The sequence below is a fragment of the Dipodomys spectabilis genome, unplaced genomic scaffold (genome assembly GCF_019054845.1).
Source record: "Dipodomys spectabilis isolate Male_0828 unplaced genomic scaffold, ASM1905484v1 ptg000060l, whole genome shotgun sequence".
In the NCBI taxonomy this organism is placed as follows: domain Eukaryota; kingdom Metazoa; phylum Chordata; class Mammalia; order Rodentia; family Heteromyidae; genus Dipodomys; species Dipodomys spectabilis.
The window spans coordinates 2,689,417-2,714,561 of NW_024870737.1; the positions used below are offsets into that span (position 1 = coordinate 2,689,417).

The 25,145-nt window shown below is 38.2% G+C and overlaps 1 protein-coding gene across 1 annotated transcript in view; it reads right to left on the bottom strand.

Annotated features, from left to right (window-relative positions):
- The window catches only part of Aff2 (AF4/FMR2 family member 2), a 321,215-nt gene that overhangs the window by 18,064 nt on the left and 278,006 nt on the right, over window positions 1–25,145 (bottom strand). The window contains exons 10-16 of the mRNA XM_042680414.1: window positions 22,374–22,533; window positions 19,594–20,598; window positions 17,882–18,003; window positions 13,743–13,962; window positions 8,572–8,861; window positions 7,954–8,017; window positions 3,872–4,008 (exon numbers count right to left, since the gene is read on the bottom strand). Of these exons, the coding sequence (XP_042536348.1) occupies window positions 3,872–4,008; window positions 7,954–8,017; window positions 8,572–8,861; window positions 13,743–13,962; window positions 17,882–18,003; window positions 19,594–20,598; window positions 22,374–22,533 (1,998 nt within the window). The remainder of the gene's footprint in view (window positions 1–3,871; window positions 4,009–7,953; window positions 8,018–8,571; window positions 8,862–13,742; window positions 13,963–17,881; window positions 18,004–19,593; window positions 20,599–22,373; window positions 22,534–25,145) is intronic.

The following is a 25,145-nucleotide window of genomic DNA, read 5'->3' on the forward strand; positions in this document are numbered from 1 at the left end:
ACAGTGGAGTTAGAATTGTATAAGTGGTTCACAAGGCCTAGTGAGCTTTTACTTATTTAACTTCCATCAGAAGGTTCCCTTATTATATATATATATATATATATATATCCCTCATTATATATATATATATAACATATACATATATATAACTAAGAGAATATATAAAAGATAAAAATTCACAACTAATTTCATATACAACTGAACTAAGTAAATTGCAAATAAAAATACATGTTGAATTCTGATGTGCATATATTTTTTCCAGTGGACAATGGAACTGTCTGCACCTGTGCCTATAACTGCACATGAATATACAATTACCTCAAAATAAACATTGAAAATATTGATTCTAAATGAATAACAACAATTTATCTATTGATTTCTATCAGGTTCTATGGAACTACCCTTCCATGATAATACAATGAGAAAAAAATCATGTTTAAGGTAACAGAAATATTTGGAAATAATTAAGAAAAATAAATCTTTCCTAATGGAGATAAGTACTACTTAATGAGTCATGTCACATTGGGACTATGAAATAGAAATTGCTATTTTGTTTTTTAATATTTTAAAGATATCATATCTTTCCATTAAAATAACTTAATGAGAAAGAAAACATATGGAAACAGGGAAAACACCCATAAGGTCACCTCTATACATTTATGATCTCACTGCCCTTCTGCTTTGAACCAGATGCACACATTTTTTTCAAAGCTGTTATTGTAGTGTGCATATAACTCTATAGCTTAATTTTACTTTATTCTGCAGTACTTTGGATCAAATCCAGGGCCTCCCACCACATGCTAGTCAAGCACCGATCATTGAACTACACTCCAAGCTTTGATTTTACTTCGCCATTATTTTATAAACATTTTTATGTGGCTCCTTAATATTGATCACTATTGTATTTCAATGGTCTCAAAAACATGGTGGAATATTCTAGGATGTGATTAATTATTCCTCTATTATTGATTTATTTGATTTGCTTTTCTTTGTGTATTATAGGATATGTAACAGCAGATTGAACAACATACAGATAACATGGTTTACTCTTCTAGTTACTTCCTTCAGTAAAGGAAAATGAAATTTCTAGAAGCTGAGTACTGTGTTAAATATTATAAATGCTTGCTTGTCTGGCTTTTCTCATACAATTCTAAATTGCCCTCAATTTCCAATGATAAATTTTAGTTCCCATCAGCAGTATAAGAGGACTCTAGTTCAACACTATTTTACTTTTCCTTTTCATGCTGCTGTTAACTACTAACATTGCTAAAATTTTCTTTTTAATTTAACCTATGCCATGTTTTAATTTGCATTTTTGAATGACGAGAGAACATGAATCTTCTACATGTTTGTTTACTGTTTTCCTCAATTTTTAATCATTATAATTTCTGACAGAATGTTCATCTTGTGCAACTTTGAAAATTACAGGTATCTTTGACTATGCTAAGAAATCGATTTCCCCTTGAAAGCTACCAAGTGATAGTAGAGGTGTCAGATTTCACATTGCAGGAAGTGGGCTCCCTTAAAGGATACAGGCACTTCTTGAGCGCCCCTATCTAGGAGAGGCTCCAAGAGAAAAAATGACTAGTTGATTAGTCAGGCAATGATGCAGCTTTCCTTGTAATCATCCTGAATTTATCCCTCTAAATAAACTTTGGTACTATAGTTTGAAACCAGGGCCTGTACTCTCTTCAGCTTTTTTCATTCATGGCTGGTGCTCTAGTATTTGAACCATGCCTTCAATACAACTTTTTGCTAGTTACTTGCCTAGGCTGAGTTCATACCATGTTTTTGCAGGTTTCTGCCTCCTGAGTAGCTAGGAATACAGGCATGCACCATTGGTGCTGGGCATAAACTTCTGATTCCACTTGAGTGGAGTTGATTTTCATAATAGTTATACTTTGTACCTTTGGAAACACTTTCCTAGGAAAATATATATAATAAATCTGTCCACTGTCTGTCCAATTGACTCGATACAAAGACCTCAGATTTATTCATTTATGCAGGTACAAGCATGAGAGTAAAAAGAACCTATCAACTTGGTGTTGACAGCCCACATTTGTAGCTAGTCAGTAGGCTGAGATACAGAATCATGATATGAAGCTAGCCTATGAGACTCTTATCTCCAATTAACAAGCAAATAGCTGGAAGCAGAGGTATAGCTCCAGTAGTAGAGTGCCAGCTTTAAGCAAAAAAGTCAAGGGATAATTTAAGGCCCTGAGTTCAAGTCCTAGTAACAGCACACACATAAAAGGACCCATAAGGTAAAGAAGTGTCCACATTGTCAAAGTGATTTTGTGAGTATGTGTGTGCACATGTGCTGATTCTGGGGCTTGAACTCAGGCACTGTCCCTGAGATTTTTTTGCTCAAGGCTAGCAATGTACCAACTGAATTCATGTCTATTTCTGATTTTTGGTGATTAATTGGGGATAAGAGTCTCACAATACTCAGAATCCAAAATCAAATACAGTGCAAATAAGGGATAAACCATAGGGTGAAGAACACACAAAGGACACAAGAAAGCACTTAGTACATTAAAAACAACAACAGGGAAGAAAAAGCTCTCAATGTCCATGTCTTGGAGTTCATTTCACTTAGCATCATCTTATATACTCATATGTACATAGCTATTGAGCTATTCTGCTCATCTTCTAAAATTATCCTAGATATATATCTGAATTAGGGAAGGGAAGGGAACAACAAAATGGTGAGAAAAAGGACAAGGAAAGAACCTATGCAATAGTGATACTCATAAGACACTATGTTGGAAATGATCTGTACAACTTGGGGGGAGGGGATGGGAGAGGGAAAGTAGGAGAATGTTGAAGTAAGGGGTAACAAGTTCGACAAGAAATGAACTTATTACCTTACTTACCTAACTGTAACCCCTGTGTACATCACTTTTGACAAACAGTCACACATACTTTCTAGTCTGAACTGACATTCCTCCTGAATAGCTACTATTACAAGTATAAGCCAGTGGATCTTAAGAGAAGTGATTACTTTCAAAGATGTAGATAAAGTTAAATGGTAGAGTTATTGACTTGCAGCAAGCAGAATACACTGGATCCATCCTCAGCACCAAAATAACTAACTGGAGAAATAAATCTGATTAGTCCATCCACTGAAGGGCAATGCTTAGCTTCTATTTCAGAATACATTAAATCCTTCTATTAATATTTCCAAATGTTGAAAATCAAAAGTATATTTCTTCCTTTCCACCTCTTGCTGTTCTTCTAGGGCTTTTGTTTTGTTAATTTTCTATAAATTGTATTCCACAAAGACCACTAGGTGAGAACATTTCATTTAAAATGTCATTGTTTCAAAGCAGTAATATATACAGCTAACAGACTCTTCTGCTATTATCTTCTCATTTCTACCCACACCCTGGCAACCACTCTGATTTTCTTTTTTCCAGATACTTGGAATCTTGAGACACACCTGCAGACTTAGACATCAACTCTATGTTGGAACAATGCTCCCCCACTTATTAATAACCAACATAGAAAGTCAGAGAAAATATGGCTTGCAATAGAAATCCTGAGAGTACCACTTTATTTTTGAATTACAAACCAACCTTTGAAAAGACAAGGCAATGCCAAATGGCAAAAGGATTGTATTTGACTTGAACCTGCTCCATTTCCATTTTAATTTTATGAATATTACAATTTATAAGTCTCACATTATAACCTCTGTAGGGGCTAATTTATCAAACAATGTCAATCAATTATAAATTTTCCATGGCCTTAATAGAATGGCAAGAACTAATTATGATGACTTCTAAGAAGATGCCTTGGACACCTCATTAATATGCAGCTTCTGATTCTGAGTGAAATGAGCTTAGGGAGATGAAGTAGAAAGGTCATTTACCTGAGGAGCTCCACTGTCTCGGAATACATAGTATACGGGGACTTGGCTTCCAGAGGGTCACGTTCCATGGCATTGCCGCATTCGGTGAAGGACAGAGCGGCATCAGCATAATTCACAGCTTTGCCAAATTTCTCAAACTGAAACAGGAAGACAACTTGTCAAACGATTCTCTCATTTATCCTTTCTTTTTTCTTTTTTTTTTTTTAAGGCAGTCCTGGAGCTTGAACTCTGGGCCTGGGCACTGTCCCTCAGCTCTTCAGATCAAGGCTAGGGGCCCTACCACTTGAGACAGAGCAGCGCCACTTCTGGCTTTTTCTGCTTATGTGGTGCTGAGGAATCGAACCCAGGGCCTCAGGCATGCAAGGCAAGCACTCTACCATTGAGCCACCTTCCCAGCCCCTCATTTATCCTTTATATAAAGGAATAGCTCACTATGGAAAGGAACATTGTCCTTTACCCCTTTGCTTCACACCCCCCCCAAGGGAAAAAAAAAAAAAACAAAACATTTGGCAATGCCTGGAGATATTTTGGAATGTCATGTCAGGGGAAAGAGAACATCTAGCAGGCAGAGATGCTGCTAAACAAACTGCAATGCACAAAACAGCCTCTGTAATGGAGCATTCGCTGTCGCTCATGCCCTGCTTCAGAAGGCTTGTGTGAGAGATGATGGATATACTGGTATCTATGATGAAAGAGCTAGCTTATGGTCCTATTGTCATGATACTGAAGCTGGCTGAAAAGAGAAAAATATAATCCTTACATTCTATGGGTGGTGTGGCATTATTGTTGTTATCTGTTGGGTGAATGACAAACCAAATCAATGCTTTGAGTAGTTGCTAATCACTAAATTCATTCAACAGACTGGTCTTGGATGTGTCCATTATGCAGCGCTTGCAAGTAAGCTGTGCTTCTGTTAACATTCATGGACAACAAACACATCCAACTCTTCCTTTAGAACTGTTCACAGGCACATCAAGCCCAGTCCCAGGAGGAGTGTTACAGATTGATACTACTGTCATAAAAAATGTGAGGCTGGAGTCTGACTGTTGACAGCAACCACATCATTTTCATCATAAATGATAGGCTGAAATCAGGTGTCAAAGAGACTAAAAATATAGCACTACTAAATAGTTTAGTAAAATTTTATTGCAAAAGATTTTAGCCTTGATAATGGTCATGATTAAACTGACTTAGACATATTGATTTCTTTTTTATGTGTAATGAATATTATATATAACAATTTTATAGTATTTTATAAGAGAATTTAACATTTTCAATTTTTGATAGCTGGATGTAAGAAATCCACTAATATAGTATTTTATGGAAAAGAACAAATGGATTACAGATTTGGCTATTTTAATTTTCTTGTATATGTTTTATCAAAATATTTTGTATGCAACTGTGAAAATTTTCATTTTCAAGATGTCAGAGTAACTGTCTCTGGAAAATGAGTAGGTACAACTATAAAGTGATTAGTTATGGGTCCCACAGACTCTCTTATTGCAGATGACTTTTACAATAAATGTTCTTCAGCTTTTATGTGCTGAAGGAATTCTGTAGTTCTTTTCTGTATGCTACTGTAAAGAAATAACAGTCTCAAGAAAATTCAAAATGATTTTATGAAAATCTATGTCTGTGCATGCAAATAAATTCCTCTTGTCTTCCAAAGTAATCTTTACATCTTGATTTTTGAAAAGTGAGATGTCCTTTACAGTTCCATAGCTGGAAATATCCTTAAAGGTCATGTAGTCTCCACCCCTCCTTATCTACAAGGAGGAGAAATTGAAGTCCACAGAGAAAATTCATAGTTACAGTGTCAATTAGTGGCTAAATCATACCTATTTCTGAGTCTCAACTTCCCAATCCACATCTTGAGGGGGTGTGGATGGCAAAGATGTTTCCATAGATATTGTTGGATCCCAGCTATTATAATTGTATTATATTATAATGAGCTGCAATGCTTTCAAGGGCCACAGTATGTGAATAATGAATATATTTGGAGTTCTAAATTTTCATTACAGGTACAAGGACAATACCTTTTAAAAGCTCTGTTTTGTATGGTACTGGATATTAATGAACCTGGAGCGTTGCACCTGCTAGGCAAGCATTTTGCCACTGTACTAGAGTTGGGGAGGAGGGGAGTGGTAATAAATGAGGGAGGGGGTAAAACTCTTCAAAAAGACATGTACTCTTTGCCATACTTACATAAATGTAACCCCTCTGTATCTCACCTTTACAATAAAATTTAAATAAAAAAACACTCTGGGGTTTGGTTATAATGAAAGAAAAAGGTTGAGATACTCTCAAAGGAAGGCTATTTTCCACCTTATCTCAAGGATCAATTTTTGCCCTCTTGGAGGCAGTCCTCCCAATGAAGAGCAAGGTTAACTCTTACTCATATGTGTACATGTCTGTGGCTTTGAGTTTTCTCAATTCTTCAAATATTTTACCTACGTGGTCTCATACATGCTTCACAATCTTCACCAGCGACTGTCACAACTTGTCAAAGGAACATCTATGTATTCCTTACCCTGACTTTGACAAGAGGGCTAGCTTCAGAGCACTGAGTTGAAGACATTTTGGGAGACTCTATACTTTTCTAATCAGGTGCTTCTACCCAGTGTCTTTCTAATATCTCTCCACCTATCTGATGTCACAAGCACTATCTGCTTGGAGATTCCAGTGGAGTTGGTCTGTCTGCAGTCTTGCTTTTTTATTTTGTCAGTACTAGGGTTTGAACTCAGGGTATTGCATTTGCTTAAGTTTCTTTCTCAGCTGGTGTTCAATACTTGAACCATGCCTTTAGTCCTATTTTTTGATGGCTAGGTGAAAGATGGAGTCTCATGAACTTCTGTCTGGGGCTGGCTTTGAACTACAGTCTTGTGGATCTCAGCTTCCTGAGTAGCTAGGATCACAGACATGAGCCACTAGGCCTAGGTCTGCCTTGTTATCTCTGTCTGTAGGAGTGGTGTATATGTGTATGTAATCATTTCCAGGGAACAATTCATACAACAAAAAGATTGGTTACTTGAAATGCCTAAGCAATATCAACCACTGTAAAAACTGACAGGAGGTAAAAGAAGTAGCAGATGCAAGGGCTGTGAATGGTTGGTGGATGTAGGTCACATGATATTTATAATGCAGAATGTGGAGCTATTCTACCACAGGTTCCCCAATCAGTGCCAGGCACAGCTAAGGCCTGGGCAGACCTGGTACAGAGATGGAGGATAGTATTTTTTTTCTCACAATGAGGTTGAACTGGTATTTCCAATTGTTCTGGGATATACTTAATCATGAGGAGAATTACATTAGGATCTTCTCCATGACAGTGTTCTCAAATGGCCATATTTGGGGATTTCTTGTAGTAACCATGCAACAGGGGCTCAGTCCCAGAAATTCTGATTCATTGGTGTAGTGTGTAGTCTTAACTTAACCAAGTAATTGTAAAATTGTTAAGACTCATTATTAGGAAGATCAATTAAGCCAAACAAGTCAACATGCAGAGATCATCTCTGCTGTAGGTGACCAAGATCTTTGGGGAGAAGCTGGATAAAATATGACAGGAGACCCAGATGACAGTATTTCCTTTCTCTGCTCTAGATCACAGTCTGATTGTGGTTATCACTTGGGGAACATGTAATCAAATTCAAGAAGGCGAGCTTTTTCTATAGACCCAAGTTTCCCGAGGTCAATTAGATAGCTTTTAATAATTTCTCCTGCACTAGTGTTGTATTGCTGGACCCAAGAGCTCCAATCCTTTCTAGGGTAGCTTCAAAAGTCATTTCAAATTCTCTTAAAAGATAATGACAATGGAATGTGTGACTGAGACTTTGAAGTTGGGGCAAAGGGAGAAACAGTTGGAAGAGAACAATGACAAGAGAACTGAGCTTGAAGTACTCTGGGAATTTTGGTTCTAAGGAATTACCTAGCTCTAATGTCCCTATGTCAGAGCAGCAATACATTGCAAAGAAGGTTTGTGATGTAGTACTAAAAGTTTGACTCGTTTTCAAAGTGCCTTCTTTGTATTGTTACAAAGCCTTATAACTTACTGGGAGCAAAGCAATAAGAGGAAGAAAACCTACCAGTGCATCAGCCTTATGCTTCAGCTTCTTAGCTTCTTGCATGTAATAGTCAGCATTGTGAACCCTAAACAAACAAAACAAGCTCATTTTGAAAACCAATGTTTTGTCTTTTCATGAAGAAACTGAGTAGTTACATACATTTTTACTATAAACTCATTCCTGCATAAAGCCTTAGAAAAGGCAGCGTAGTGCTGTCATTCATACCATACACAAACTGGAAATAATACTACAAATTAAATCTGAAGTATATAATGGCCTATTGGGATACATAAACACATCCCCTAAACTCAGTCATTATAATTTCCCAAAGAGATCACATAAAACCTAGCTATCAATATATGTCTGTCTGAGGACATGAAGAAGAAAAGATAAAAAATAATAATCTAGGAGTAAGCACCCATCTTTGGAAGTAATAACAAACCCCAGAATGAAAACAGGCAAAGATATTTGTTGGAGACAGAAATGCATGTAGAGGAGGATATACTTTGAAAGTTATATAGCTGATGGTAGGGTTGTATGTGAGGAGACACGTACATGCATAGAGCTGGCAAAGCCACTTTGCCCCACCCCAAGTCATCATTCCCAATCTGTGTCTATAATAAGGTAAGGACAACATACGAGTCATCAAAAGTGAGCTTGGGTCTCCGGACATTAGTACTGCTGCTGGATAGGAGGGGCAGGGCTGCCCAGGACGTCATCTCCAGGTGACTGCTATCCATAAGGCCAGTAGTGATAGTAGAGGTGATGGTGGAAATAGTGGTGGTGGTAGTTGTGGTGGTGGATGTGGCAGTGGCGGTAGCAGTAGCAGTGACAGTGGCAGTGACAATGGCAGTAGCAGTAACAGTGGCAATAGCAGTATTGGTGACAGTAACGGTGGCAGAGGCAGCCTTTTTTGGAGTGTCTATCTCCTGGGGAAAAAGAGGGACAAGAAGCTTCTATTAGGTCCAGTTGTTTAGAACATCTCTTCCAAAAACACTTTGAATGTCAAGTATAGTACCAAGCAAGACAAGAAAATTATTTATTTATTTAATTAATTTTCTTTTTGGTTGGTCGTCAGGCTTGAACTCTGGGCTTGGGCGATGGTCCCTCAGCTCTTCAACTCAAGGCAAGCGCTCTACCACTCGAGCCATAGAGTCAGGTCTGGTTTTCTGAGTGGTTTATTAGAGATAAGAGTCTCATGGACTTTCCTGCCTGGGCTGGCTTTGAACCTCGATCCTCAGATTCCAGCCTCCTGAGTAGCTAGGATTACAGGCAGTAGTCACTGAAGCCTGGCTAAGAAAAGAAATTTAAAACAAAATAATACACAGCACTAGAGGCTGAATGCAGTAAATGAGCAGCTTTTGTTCTATGATAACATGAAACACCAAATCAGTCAGGTGCCAGGATTACATTGACCTATTGTTACATTTAGACAACAATAATGTCAAAGGTATTAATCTAGAAGAAAATGTCAGTGGACAGAGAAAAAGAATATAAAGAAGAGGAGAGAAGGAGGAAGAGGATGAGGAGATAAATAGTAGTAGTAGACAGAAACATAGATGATAGGTAGGTAGGTAGGTAGATAGGTAGATAGATAGATAGATAGAGATAGATAGATAGATAAAACAGATAGATGGATCGATAGACAGAGACACTTTATAATTCTATTGTACATATTTTTGTAAGAGAACAAGGCTAGAAACTTTCTCTAGGATAAAGCAAGTTCCCAAAGCACTCAAATGTGGGCCATGAAAATACCAGAACACCAGGTATCAGTACCCTAGTGGACAGGCGGCTGAAACAACCCTTTTGTTCCTATGAACCCCTTGATTGATTTCTGGAAAACTGAATGATACATAACTGTGTCTCCTTTTGAAGACTTGGGATGTTAAAACCTCAATTTCCCCAGGAAAGTTGAAGTTGATAACAAACTCATGAGGACTTCACTTTGAACTGTCATTGCCACAGAGAGAGTGGGATCCATGAGAGGTAGGTAATAAGATATGCAATTTATGTGGCAATATCTTGTTACAGATCACATGACATGCTCCCATGACAGACTCTGCCTTCCTCAACTGGCAACTGTGCAACAACCTGACAATATTTCCCATGGTGCCTTTTTTTTCTGCTCTTCTAAGTTGCTATCTCCCTAAGACTGGTATGCTCCAATGTTCATTCCTCAGATTTCTTCTTTCCTGTGTTTGTCAATCCTGTATATACTGCCATAGATTCAACAACAGGCAAAAAAGTCACATATAGAATTTTGACATTTGCATTCTCCATGAACCTTTGAACCCGCAGCAAGCACTTCTGAATCATTCTACCAAGATGTCCATATTTTTCTAGAACAAACTTGAGAGTTAAAACAGTACCATTTTTCTGTTGATTGTCACTCCTGTCACCCCTGTCAGCAAGCCTGGTTTCCTCTATGTGACTAACGAGTTACCAATTATGTTTGGCATGATGCCACAGAGAACTACTATTGATCCCAGACTAGGGCATGCTTGGTAAGTAAGGACTTTCTACCCTATCTTCTGTCTGGACTACCTACCAGCCTGAGCTTCCTAAACAAAGCTGTGTGTCACTCTAATTAAGGAATCAGTGTATATTCAAGTGTATACTCAAGGCTGAGCACCTGTACTACCCTCTCTAACATGGTTTTAGCTTCTTACATAAACTCTAACTTCTCCCTTCCACAGATCTTGATTTCAACGAAAATGACTATCCTCCTGCTTTCTTCACTTTCTTGATTTGGTTCATGAAGACTCTTAGATCCAAAAGCCTTGCCTTCATTTCTTTGTATTTTGTATTACTGCATTGTAATAATTTGCTCCATTATTTTTATTTATAAAGTATTAAAATTGTGGTAAATAAACAATATCACAAAATTTTCCATGTCAGTCAGTTGTAACTGCACAGTAAAGAAGTTTTAAGCACATTGTTATTGTTGTCCTACCAATCCCCCAAAGTCTTTTGCAACTTGCAAAAGTGTGTATGCATTAAAGAACAGCTCTCCTTTCCCCACTTAGCCCTAAACAACCTGTCGACTTCCTGTCTTTATAAATGTGAGAACTCTTGGGATCTTAGCGAGTTTTAATACCAATATTTGTCTTTTGATGTCTGGCTTATTTTACTGTGCATGTTGTAGTGTAGCTGATGTTAGGATTTCCTTGCGTTTTAAGATTGTATAATGTTCCATCATGTGAATTAACCACATTGTGTTTATCCACTTCCCTTCATATCTATTAAGGCTTAGCTTAACAAATGATGATTCCAATAAAAACATCTGCTTTCCTACATATTAAAATGTTCTTTAATTCTCCTTGTGCTATTCACAGACCTATCTCTATTCCTTTCCTAAGACACCTTATACTCTAGTACTTTGAGCACCTCAGGTTGGTAACTGTCTCTGAATTAGGGCTTGCCCCTCCACCCATTGTCCACTGCTCTTAGCATATACTAGATGCCTTTGGACTCACAGACACACAGGCACAGACACAGACACAGACATAGACACACAGACACAGACACACACACACACACACACACACATACACACACACATACATATGAACACTTGCCTTAGTCAAAGAATCACTTTAAAGGAATACTTCTCTATTTTTATAGTATTGGAGATTGAACTCCAAGCTTCAAGTTGGGTATGCAAGTACTCTAGTATGTGAGCCATGTCCCAAGCTTTATTGCATTTGGTTTGTTTTTCAGATAGGGTATTATACAAAGTTTTTCTGGGCTGGCCTCAACCCACAAGGCAACTCTTACTTCTGTTCTCCAAATAGTTGAGATAACAGATGTGTATGACCATGCCTGCCTGTCCTGACAGAGAATTGGTATTTTTCCACTTGATCTTCAACTTTATGAAAATAATTCTTACTGCCTAGATCATACTAAGATAATTGTGCAAAGAGGGCTTACATGCACAGATTATTGTAATGAATATGGAGAAAACAGTTTAAAGATCATCATAGATTTTATTCAATCTAAACATGTAGGGTAATGAGAACCATAAAAAAACTCACGCAGGCTCCTTGTGTCTACTCTCAGAGACACAGTGGGCTAACCCTACTATTTAGTATAAGCCCTAACTCAGTGCGACGTCTATTTATAACCAGGATATGTGATAGGAACCTTGAAATACCACATTGTTCATAGACATTATATTGAGGTTGGCTTTGAAAGATCTGTTTGTAAATGCCTACATATAGTCTAGAAAATTATAAAAACTGCCTTCATTTTACACACACACACACACACACACACACACACACACACACACACACACACACACAAAAGTTAATGAGCAAGCGTAGTCATATTTATCACATTTCCCCAGTTAACTTTTAGCTCTTGTGTAATTGACTACAAATTCTTGTCAGCAGTATTATTGTCATAATAACAACCTGTATTATTTAAGGACATTTAATTATCTGTAGTAAAATACTAGTCATTATTATTTATAATATGTAACTCTTTGTGACAATATGATAGGCACTATTCAAAAAGAATTTCTGACCTGCATTACATACCCCCAAAAAACTGGTAGCAGAAGTGCGCATCAATTAGGGCTCATAATATTAATTATATTCACTATTAAAAATAAGATATGCAGTGCAATTACTGTTTAGAATAAGAAGGTTCATAATTTCCAACATTATGGAGTCAACATCTCTAAATGTGTGTGAAAATATGGAAAATTATAGCTCTGTACTAGCTTTTTATATTGGTAATGAAATTTACCTCAATGTGTATGTCATCTCAGATGATGGAGGACTATGTATACTGGTGTTTTAAAATACATACAAAGACTTTCATAAATGGTTAAATGAGCACTTTTGATTTAGAAACTAAAATATTAATACCAGAACTGTGAAAACTTACTGATATTTACTCTTATTACATTTAAAGAAGTCTAAGTGTACATGCAGAAACACACACATGCACACATCTACACACCTACATTTACATTGAAAGATGACATACACAAGTATATAGACACATACCTTTATAATGGAAAATACATATATTCTTCACTGACATTATTACTTATCGTTTCAACAGTTCATGTACATAGATACCTCAGAGGAGTTAAAAGTCATTGCATGTGGGGTGTGAAAAATAACAACTTTCAGTGATCTATGCGAACTAACTACTAGTGTACAAAGTCCAAAGGACTATGTAGTCTTTTAGGTGAGGTTGGAATCATTGCTGTGTGTTTTGAGAAACGGATTTCACTGTTTAAATTCTATTCTGTTTAGTAACTACGTTTAAAAACACAATTCAGTTTGGCAAAGGTAAATTGTAGAACACCAAAACTTGGAGTTCTTACTCAAGTTCAATGACGTTGAGAAATCCCATTCCACCTATTTCCAGTCACTAAATGACTGGTCCCTACTACAGCCCAGAGGCTAAACTCTATTATGGAAGTGTCTTTTCCACTCCTAAGGTATGAAGATATTATACCAAACACATCCAAGAAAAATATAAAAAATAATATGGAATAAAATATTTAAACTTAATTGGAATAATTAAAATTTGAAGTGCATATGTTTACACACACACACACACACACACACACATGCACACACTTTTTTCCCCCTTTTGCCGTTTTCTCCCTGACCCTTTCCACATTTCCTATGATAAAGGTAGAGAAGCTGAGTTAATTTAATTCTTTCTGAAAGTTATTTTTTTTATGTGGTTGCTAGAGTTTGGACCTCTTACTTGCTAGGCAAGTGCTTGAACCATGCCGCCAGCTCCGCTACTTGACGATTATAATATGTGCTCCAAACACTTACATTTACAGATATTCCTTTGAAAGTAGCACAGAATTTGCCTTCATTTCGCTTAGGTTTTGTAGAGGTGATCTGTCCAGTCATGGAGATGTTTTTGTCTAGACTGAAGAGACCATTATTGCCACTGACATTTCTCCGACGTGGAGGGTCCTCTGGCAGTGGGGAAAGTGGAGGAGGGAAAAGCTTTTCTTCTTTTCTTCTATTTGCTCTTCTAGAATTATTTCTGTGGAAACAAAATGTGCAGGGTGTTGTGAAGTCTCTTTATTCAGTTTGTGTGCTAGTCCCAGGGCTTGAACTCAGGGCCTAGGCTTGTTCCTGAGCATTTGTTTTTTTGCTCAAAGCTAGCACTCTACCACTTGAGCTCTACTTCCTTATCTTGCTTTATTTTGATTTTTTTCTCATGAGGCTAGTATTTTCAGCTGAAGTGATTTGTTAAATTGATTATCCTTTACCTATGAGAGGTATATAAATATTCATTGATAGTTAGATAGATGCATATACCTGTATCCAAGAATAAACACATGTCTTGGAAGCAGAATTCTATGACAAATGGGAATGTCTAATGGAGTGTGCTACAGTGTGATATTTGCAACCTATCAACATTACTGTTAATTAGATTTTTATAGAAAATACAATGCAGACTTCAATCCCATCATTTTTCACGATGTTTCCTACTTTATTTTTCTCTAGGACCTAACTGAAGAAGAACGTGATAAATGGTACAGTGAACAATAAATGGAAGGGTATTTTATTAAATATTATACAACTCGTGGGTGGAGATGGGAGGGAGGGAACCGGGAGAGAGTGAGGGAACAGATGACACTGTATGAAAGGAAATGTGCTCATTACATGAATCATGTAATTGTAATCCCTCTGTACACCACCTCGATAACAACAATAAGGTAAATTAATAAAAAGAAATATTATGCTTGCATACTACTTAAAATAAATTGCACTCTAAACACTACTGTAAACATTGAAAAATATGTGTATATAAGGTTATATCTGCATAATGAAATCCAATGAAAGCTGCAGAGGGAAAGGAAGAATGGGGGAAACAAAGTACTGGAAGGGCTTAATCAAGTGCAATGTATACACCTGTGAAATGCCATGGGAAAAAAACTTCTTCGTACAATTAATACATGCTAGATAAATAAGGAAATAAATGTAGCTCTACCCTAATGCCAAGGAATAATGAGTTCTTTTATAAAACTTTACTTAAATATATTCTTTGGATACATTGACATAAAACATTTATGATCTTAAATGTACACCCATGTTTTCAAATTAATTTATTTGCCCATTAGATGGGCACCATCAAATACACTGAGATTTCTAATAATACAGTACAACTAAGATCTTACGCAAACTGCTTAACATGGTAATTGGGTCATAGATTTTTATTTTAGTTACTGTCTTAGACTAATCAATGAAGACAACTTGGATTTTAATCTTGTTTTCGACAGCTAATATTGCACTGTGCAGCCATTTACTCTCCATGATTATTGACTACGATTTTCAATAGCCAATTAAGTCAACAAGAATTTATGTTTTCCTCTTGGTCAATTTCAGTCATTGCATAGATATATAGATTTACCATATCTCAAAGCAACAAATCAAAGATGAACAAGCATTCAAGTGGTCCGATTTCCTAAAAAAGATGTCATTTCAGTTTCCTTGTTCCACTTCTACTGTGATCCACAAATTTGCCAACTGTACTAGTCTGTGTCATCTTCTCCAACCTTTGTTTCATTAAAGTGCCTCTGTGTTATTTTATTGTCATGATACAAAATGTTACCAAACAATTCAGTGTTTTTAATTGATCAAAATTGGAATCAAATACTTTCCAAGTGTTTTCAAATCGTTTTAAAATGAGAACATTTCAAAACCGTACTGATGCCTGATAAAAAATGATACTAAATACACACACACACACACACACACACACACACAGTCTCCTGACCTTTGGGGATTTATATACACACATGCTGATCGTTGTCATGACAGTAGGTGCATGGGTTCATTCTTTATAACCATTCCTCCACAACTTGAGCTAGCTCAAGTAGAAGGTAATAGGACCTTCCACAGCAATTGACTTACTATGTGCTCCTACAGTCACAGCTTTTCCATCTGTCACTGACCTGACCAATGGGGCCCTAGTGCATTCTGTGCAGTAGGTATCAATGTTTTAGTTCCCTTATCATCTGCTTGATAATGACCTGGAACTCTGGAGTCTCTCAGGACTTCTTTGACAAAAGACACACAAGGAGAATATTCTAGAGAGCACTCTCACTATTATAGATTCCAACTACAAGAACACCTTTTATATGTGTGTATGTCTTTAAATATGACAGAGGAACACATCTGAGAAATACTTTACCAATGCCAGTAAGCCCCTTATAGGTTCTACTGTTTGGTCAAGCCACAAAGAAGTGGAGAAACTCAGCACAGCTTTTCAGCTGGACAATGGGAACCTTCAGCTGTCAATTAAGTATAGCATCTTTGCTAGATTTAGAATATTCGTTTAGAAAAGTGAGTTAGCTCATAGCAATTTCTAATAATTTTGTGTGAAGGGCACAAAGGAGAAGACAAAATTTGAGGAGAACAGCCCCTAGAGAATTCTCCTAAGAGATTAGTCTGATTCATTTGTCCTCAATTCCAGAGATTTGAATGTTTTTGATAAGCACAAGAATATGTTGCAGATTCTTCCTGAATGACAAATGTTCCTAGGAAAACACTACTTTTATACCTCTTAGAAGGTAGGAAATCTGCATGAGTGTGCCTTATAATTGCCCTTTCATGAAGCCGACTACATTAACCAGATAATGACTTACATCTTTGATCATTTCTCTTCCATAAGATGGAGGAAGAATCAAATCACTGGACTGTTTAGCAAGGAGACTAGCAGTGTGACTGATGGTCACTGCCCCATTGCCCTGAACTTTTCCTTTCCATTTCTAAGAACTTTAACTATATGAATTGAATGTTTCAAAGCCAGAGACTACAGATGTGCATTAAAAAAAAACTGCTGTACTTCAGGGTAAGGGCACCCCAAGTCTTCAATCTTCTAAAGATGGATCTATTTGTAATTTGTCTTGTTTCTACTTGCATATAAAAACAAGTACCTGGATCACTGTAATCTGATCACTTATGTCTGCCATCTGAGCTGTGGCAGATTGATGCCATATCACTGATATTAAATAGTAATCTGTGAAATCGGTTGTTAGCAGAAGTTAGCCAGATTGCCTCTATGCTCTGGACTGCTAATAGACTCCAAAACTGGGCTTTGATGAGAATAATCTTTAATGTTATATGAATTTATACCAAGAGAGAATGGTTCAAGTCATTGACATGATTGGCAGTTAAGTGACATATATATGTATATATGTATATATATATGTGTGTATAATATATATATATATATATATATTTATATAAACATGACAAAAAGAACTTAATTGCAATGCTTGGTAGGAAGAGAGGACAGAACTTCTTTGGGTAAGACTGAAGCTATTTAAATGGGGAGAAAATGAGAAGCTTTTTGTCTGACTCTGGAACCTTTCATATAGAGAGAGGAGGGAGAGGATGTGCCAGCTCATGTGAGTAACATACTCCTCCCTAACAAGCTTCGCTTCATACAGAACTGCCCCAGAGGGAGCAGAATCGCACACAGCTCATTCCCCCCATGGAGGTAAGAATGCAGTTACAGTCCTCAAGCTTTGCATTGACATTAGGTAATGACGTCCAAGCAGCAGCTGTATGATCCTCATGCTCAAAAGAAAGTTTTTAATGATGATCAGAAGAGAACCTTGGTTCTTAGAAGTCAGAACAAGCCATGCACCAGTGGATCATGCCTGTAATCCTAGCTACTTAGGAGGCTGAGATCTGATGATTGAGGCTGAAAGCCAGTCTAGGCAGGAAAGTCCATGAGACTCTTATCTCTAATTAACCACCAAAAATCCAGAAGTGGAGCTGTGGCTAAAGTAACAGAGATCTAGCCTTGAGAAAAACAAAAATCAAAAAACAAATTCCTTTGAGGGACAGAGCCCAGGCCCCTGAGTTCAAGCACAGGAATGGTTACACATATATGTAAAAAGTCAGAACACTCTTAGAGAAATCATATAAAGGCAGGGCAAACTCACTCTCTAGCATGGGGAGGCTTGTGGGGTGGGGCTGGTGAGATGCAGGGGGGGAGCAGGCAGATAGTAGTGGTGTCCTCCAGGCGTTGCTTCTTCTCAGGGATTTTCTCCGCAACTTCTGCTGGCTTTGACAGGAAAACACATTCACAGAGCTTAAAATACTTGGCACATCCAGACAAGAATGTTTCACACATTAATGACATCAACAAAAGAGATCATTTGCTTCTGTTTTAACTTCTACCTTAGCTAGAGGAGTTAAATATGCACCTTTGATCAGACAGGAAACCAGTCAGCATTGCCTAGTCTAGTCTTATCAGAAAGTTGGTGTTTAAGAATGTTGAACTCATGTGAACCTCTCATTGAAGGTGGAGTGGCAAGGGAATCTCAAAACCAAAGTAAAGCTGTAATTTTCAGACACTTCTCTCATCAACAGTGTTCTTACAAATGAACAGTTTAAAACCTAACACAACTCCTAACCTGGTGTCATCCCTGTCTACACAGCATAGGGTTTACGGGGGAATATATAAACTTTTTTTTCCAAAATCAACAGCATGGATGGAAATGAACCACGTGCAAAAAGCATGTCTCTAGCTATATGCATGTATTGGTTCTGAAGACACACTTTTGTAAATCCCTGGTTGTAACGTGAACCAGTCGCAGTGCAAGGATGCCAGATCCCTTGCTCTCTATTTTAAAATCTTGGTCCACAACTCAGAGATAATACTAGTATGCTCCTTTGTCTTAGTGTACCCATGTTAGTGGACTTGCTTCCTGTTTTCTAGCACTCTCCTGTCGCATAGCACTCTCTAGTTGCCTAGTCCTATATTAAAACTAAATGAAGACAAATCATTCTTGTAGTATCTTAATAGGTCAGTATAGGGTTTAGGTGAGTTGCTCTTAGCTGAGAAACCGAGCCATTTCTAGCCATACTCAATTGTCCCCTGGAAAGAAGAAACAGAGAAAGGATTAGGAATTGCCTGTGTACCACCATGACCACTACTGAGGATAAGATTACCTGAATGCCACTACGAAACAATGTTCTTCTAAAAATAAAATAAACCTACCCAAAGGTCTAGAAATAAATCAGAATGATCATTTGCCATAAACTGATTTCTCTGGACGTATTCAATAGAAAGGGCTATTATTATTTTTTTCCTTCTGCCTTTACCTCTTAGCTCTGGAATTCAGCCCAAACTGTGTATAGGTAAGATTTTAACCAGGCATTTCAATCATAAAAATCATGGATTCTAGAAGACCTGATAGAATCCAAGACACTCTAAGGAAAGCTGGTTTCTAAGTGTGTTAACATTAGTGTAGAGAAATGAATAGGCCTAAAGAAACACGGCACATTGTGGGCACAAAGGTGAGTGACTACAGTACAATGATACACAATTCCGTGATGGCAGGAGCAGCTTAAGGAAATAATTCCAGGGGATTCACGTCATAGTCATATTCTTATTTCCTATTGATTGTTCCTAGCCTTTTATATATGGTTTTATATCTATCTATCTATCTATCTATCTATCTATCTATCTATCTATCTATCTATCTATCTATCTATCTACATTACTGCACTTCTTGTGGTAAACATCATTTCTTTCACTAAGGTCTAAAATCCACTGCCTCTTGCCTCATTGAAATGAGACTCAAGGTCAAGTTAGACAGAAAACAGCAACTGTTCATAATCCCTTGGTAAGTCCCAATGGACAACTTACCTTGTGCTTACGCTTGCCCTTAATGGCAGGTTTGTCCACAGCTGTGGCGGCTGTTTGACGCTTGGGTTTCGAGGCAGTCTCCTTGTGGTCTGGCTTGGTGGGTGTTGCTGAGAGTGAGTTGTGGCCAGGTACTCTAGAAAGTAAGTCAAGGTCAATTTTCACCCAGAGGTTTTTCAGGTTCTCATGATCTCGAAGAGGGGACAGAAGCTCAGTTTGCATGGCCGGAATGGGCGAGAAAGCTGGCTCTTCATTATTGATGGATGGGTTGTTGTTGCTGCTGCTGATCAAGCTGCTGAGAGATAGGTTGGCAGCAGAGCTCTCCTTGGATTTGGCATTATTAGTTGCAGGAATGATGCAGGGAGGCAGGACTTTGATCTGCAGGGTTTCTTCTTGGTCTGTGTTGGAATCAGATGTAGACGAATCTGATTCAATGAATTCCCGGGACTTTGGCACGATCTTGCTTGGCCCTCTATACTTCTTCTTCTCAGCAGCCAAGGGGATGTGAGCCCTTGGTTCTTTCCTCGGGACTGGTTTGTGGGCAGTGGCTTTGTTACGGCTTCTGGGCGGATCAGGAAGTTCCACGCTCTCTTTTTCTTTGGGAGTGCTGCTGGTAATATTTGGTTTCGGCCAGGTAAACTCCTCGATGCTGGTGTTTTTCTCAACCTTTTTGGGCTGTTTCTTCCCAATTGTCCTTTGAGAAGCTGTGTCAATAGTGGTCGATAACTTATGCTTCAGAGCTTTTGATTCTGGAGTTTTCTGGGTGGGCCGTGGACGGGCTTTCTCCCTAATGAGACTGAGGAGAGGCCGTTCTTTGGGTTCAGGCAAGACCTGGCGGGGGTTTGACTTCCCTTTGATCTGGACTTCCATTGGTTGTATGATTGGAGGTGGCAGGGAAATAGTCTCCATGGGTGTTTCATTTTGGCCACAAATAAATGACTTGTTCTGGGATGTTACTTTGTTAAGCCATTTATCCAGCTGCCACTTGTTGGTCGAGGGTGGTTCAGGCTACAGATTGAGAAACAGCCACAACAATTAATTTCACACTTGGGAAGAATATACAAGTATTCTCAATACACAGACTATTAGCTAATAAAATCTTTAGGTGTGAACTAACCATATTACACATAGATAACCACCAGTGCTCAGACACATGTACCCTACTTACAACGAAATTATTGAATTGATCTTCACTGGTATCTTGGCAGACACAAACCAGCCAGACACAAAGCAATTGATATAAACTAATTTCCCATCTTTCTATGAAAATATTTTCCACTCTGGCTAAGAAGCAAATAAGTATTCATAGAGAGTTGTTTCAGAGAGCAGACAGCAATGCTGCAAAGAAACCTTGTTCTCCAAATCCTTTGAAACATCATCACTCAACCTCTCACCACGAGGCACTGGCAATGTTCTCTGATCCTGAAAAGAAATCTAAGTGTGCCTCAAGTATAATTCAAAGGGAAAGAGCCAAAGTACCAGTAGTTTCTGTTGGATGCTGTAATTCAATGAAAACAGGACAAGTTCTTTGTGTTTTTACTGAAGGATGAAAAGGTTTGACTCCTGCTGCCCCAACCCACAGCATTTTCCACACCATACAGGAATAACCAATTTATGGAGACATGCATGCAGACCATCAGTATCCATTGTTAAGCCATGGAAATGACACCTCCAATTCTCCTTCTTGATTCTCAACTCTGAATTCTGCCATTTGAACTAAAAGAGCCATCATTTTTATTAGAAATGCTCTTCCTTTAAAGGCCATCAGCTAAAGCTTATGGCACCAACCAATAGAGAATGAGAGAATTTTAAACACTTGAGTAGATGTGAGATTCTAACTTGCACAGGGAAATGGCAGATAAGAAGCAAAGAAATCATATTAGCTACAACACAAGGACCTGAGTTTCAGTGCTGACTCTACTATGATGTCTCTGTGACATGTTGAGGAATTTTTTTAAGCTTCTCAGAAATGTATATTCTTGATCTATGAAGTAGAGACCATATTAACCAGTACCTTACAGGTCTGTTATAAAGAAGAAATGAGAAAAATGCAAGCCAAGAGCCTAACATAGTGCTTGCATATGGACTTTGTTCAGTAACTGGTATTATTAATGGTGATAATATTATTACTGTCCCCTTTTTGATGATGGAAAACAAGAGTGTAAAGTCCCATAGGCGATGGATGGACTTTCTTGCTGTCAAATTTGTAGCATTACAGGACCAGAGCAGAGAACCTGAACTCAAAGGGGAGGGGAAGGGAAAAACGATCCTTTGATTTCAGCATTATTGTTTTGGTATTTGGGAGACTGGGTTAAATGTTTTCATGAATGATCAGCAAACACGTTTGTTACAAACTAAAATAATAACATGTCATCTCGTCACTATTCCAAGTCTTTCTTGCCTAGTTTTGATGAATTACCTTAATAATGTTAACCTAAACTTAAGGATTGATATCCCCTTGGTCAAGAGTGAATCCTGCCAGTTTTTCTTTCCGGTTCTTACAAGAGAGGCTGCTCATTCAGTCATTACTAGTTAGTGTTAGAGGTGAAGAGGCTCAGAGTGAGTTCTATAGCAAATCAGACACACAGAAGAAAACAGACATATGTAAAAGCCTATGCAAATATGTCTTAGAGAACAAAAAAATGCTATCAAATACCCAGAGATATTTCCAACATAGTTTTTTTGTTCTGAAGTAGTGACTGTGCGAAAAAGGATATGTATGTTTGTGGGTGCTGTGTAAGGCACAGAAAGATGGAGGTTGGGGCTCTGGCAACTCTACCTACCTCCGGAGTGGCCACACGAGGTGCCTCGTTGGATTCACTGTCAGTGGTGCTGCTTTCAGTGTCAGAGTCTGATTCAGAGCTGCTCTCTGACTCACTGGAGCTGCCGGACCCCCCATTGGCTGGCACTGTGGGCGGGGGCTGGAGTGTGGTCAAGGGTGGACTGGAAGAAAAATGGACACCATTTATTATGTCCTTCAAGCTCAACCTAGACAGCACAACTAGTTTAGTATAAGGGTCTAAGATGTTTGAGCTTCAAACTGAGGGGACTGCACTGGCCATTTTATGGGTGGAAATTGGAGGATCCAGAGGCCCAATTGCTTGGCCCAATGTCAAACATTGGATTAGAATCAGACAGACTTGTTACCCTCACTCTACATGAAAGCTATAAAGTGAGGTAGCAGGCCACCTTTATGATACAGATTAGAAACAGATTCTGAGTTGTTATTTGTTCCTTTTGCATATTTCAGTTAAGATCCTTCCATTTTCTGTTACGATTTTGTTCCAAGTCTACAGGTCTTTAAAGAGCCCGGGGGTGGGGGGTGGGTGGGTGGGAGATGGGAAGGGATGGGAAGGGGAAACAAAGGAGGAGGCAACAATGCTTGATAAGAAATGTACTCATTATCTTGCCCATGTAATTGTAACCCCTCTGTACGGTATTTTCACAATAAAAAAAAGAGCCTGTGATTTCAGTTAAACCTGACATAGTCTCATTTCCAAAAATGAATGAGCACAACCCTCATTGTGATTGGAAGAAAGGAAGGCCCAGAGAGGAGGAGGACTTGCCTCAGCCGATCAGATAGTTGGAAAACCCAAGCTAGTACCTAGTGGGTGGCCCAGGGTTCTCAAAGGACAGAGGCTGGGCTGAATACTTCACTGCCAAGATTCCAGTATTCACTAAGGGGATAAGCTGGTCCTCCATTGCTTTCAGTGAGAGGGTGTACTTCTTTGCCTACTCCACCATATTAAACTCTTGGTAAAACTCTGACCAAGGAAGTATGATCCTAAGGGACAAGACACCTCTAATGATTGATTTTAAATTTGCAAAGCTGACCAAGCAAAGCATTTGCAAAGTGACACCATTTGCTACTCTGCCTTTATAGAGAATCAATACTCCTCCTTACCAATCATTTGTACTCTGCCCTGTAGCAAATCAACCTTGGCTAGCTTAGAGCATGCTGGGGTATAGTATTGTCTTTCTGTCCTTTTGCTGATTGTCTCTTTGGACCGAGCTCTTCTTTGTTTTCTCTCAGAAATAGGGCTCAATTTTTCAGTTTTTCATACACTATGGTGATTTGTTTTGCTCGCTCATATTACATGTCCAGAATCAAGGGCAGAAGTTTAGACAGGAGACTCAGCCCTGGCCCTGTAGGTCACCTAGTCCTATGGTTTCATCTCTAAACCTAAGACAGAGGGTCGTAAAGTAACCCCTCCATATGATTCTGGAAGCATCCATTCCCATACCTCACTTAAATCCATATAAGTTCATGCCATTATTCTATGCCCTCAACAGGGTCTCTTCTACAATATTACAGTGCTTACCAGCTAGCATGAAGTTGTATCAGCTGCTGCTTGGGAAGGAATGAAATCCCTTTGAGGTCACCATTCAGCACAGAGAGCCTTTCCATTACTTATGCTTTCCATTCTTAAAGACTGGACTTTAACATCCCAGCTAGGGATTTTCTTTTCTTTTCTTTTCTTTTTTCTTGTCCTTACTTTCCTTTTCTTCTTTTATTTTTGTCATGGTCCAGGGGCTTGAACTCAGGGCCTGGGCACTGTCACTCAGTATTTTTGCTCAAGGCTAACACTCTATAACTTGAACTCAGCTCTACTGCCAGCTTCTTTCGGTGGTTAAGCAGAGATAAGAATCTTACAGACTTTCCTGTCTAGGCTAGCTTTGAGACATGAGACTCCTGTGATCCTCTTGTGATCCTCTGATCTCAGCCTCCTTAGTAGCTAGGATTACAGTTACAAGCCCCCCACCTCTAATTTTGGCATTTTCTTTACAGAGTCAAGGCTCATTTAAAAATGTCAGCTAAGTAAATACAATCTGCTAGTACATTCCTATACCAAATGCATCAAGTGATTATAGGAAGGCACAAGAAATAGAGAACTAGCTCTCCTGGAAACTGTGTGTGTGTGTATTTCTTCAACAATAAGGAAAGGGGAAACCTAAAATTTTTCCTTCTCTGTCTTCCATTGTAGATCTCTGTTTCAATTGCAGTAATGACTCCATATTTATGCAAAGTACCCTCTAAATCAAATCAATTGTTTTTTATCTTTAGTTACTGAAAAAAAGACTGAGAAAATATATCTAAGACTAATGCAGAGCGATCAGGCCTTCCTTAATTCCTTTGCCTTAATTCTGCCCAAACATCTGCAATACTGAAAATGCTGGGTGGTTGATTGAGGAATAAGAACTAATTTGGATCCAAATTTCTCATGTTTCAAGTATAGGCTGTTTCCTAGTATTTATGCATATCTGTGTATTAATTTCTGGCTATTGTAAGAAGCTAGGAATCCTGACCTTATCAAATTAAAATAGACTCTGGATAGATTTGGAGGTATTTATGGATAGAGATTCAGTTTACTAGATTATTTTGGAGTCATCTCCATGAGAAACTAAAAGAAATCATTGAGGCAATTCTCTCAAAACAAAATCCATGGGGGGGGTGATAAACATAAATCACAGATGTTTACATTACTAATTCCTAAGCTAAATCTAAACAAAAGCTTCACCGATTTTAGTGGAGAATTGTATGTGTGTGTGTATGA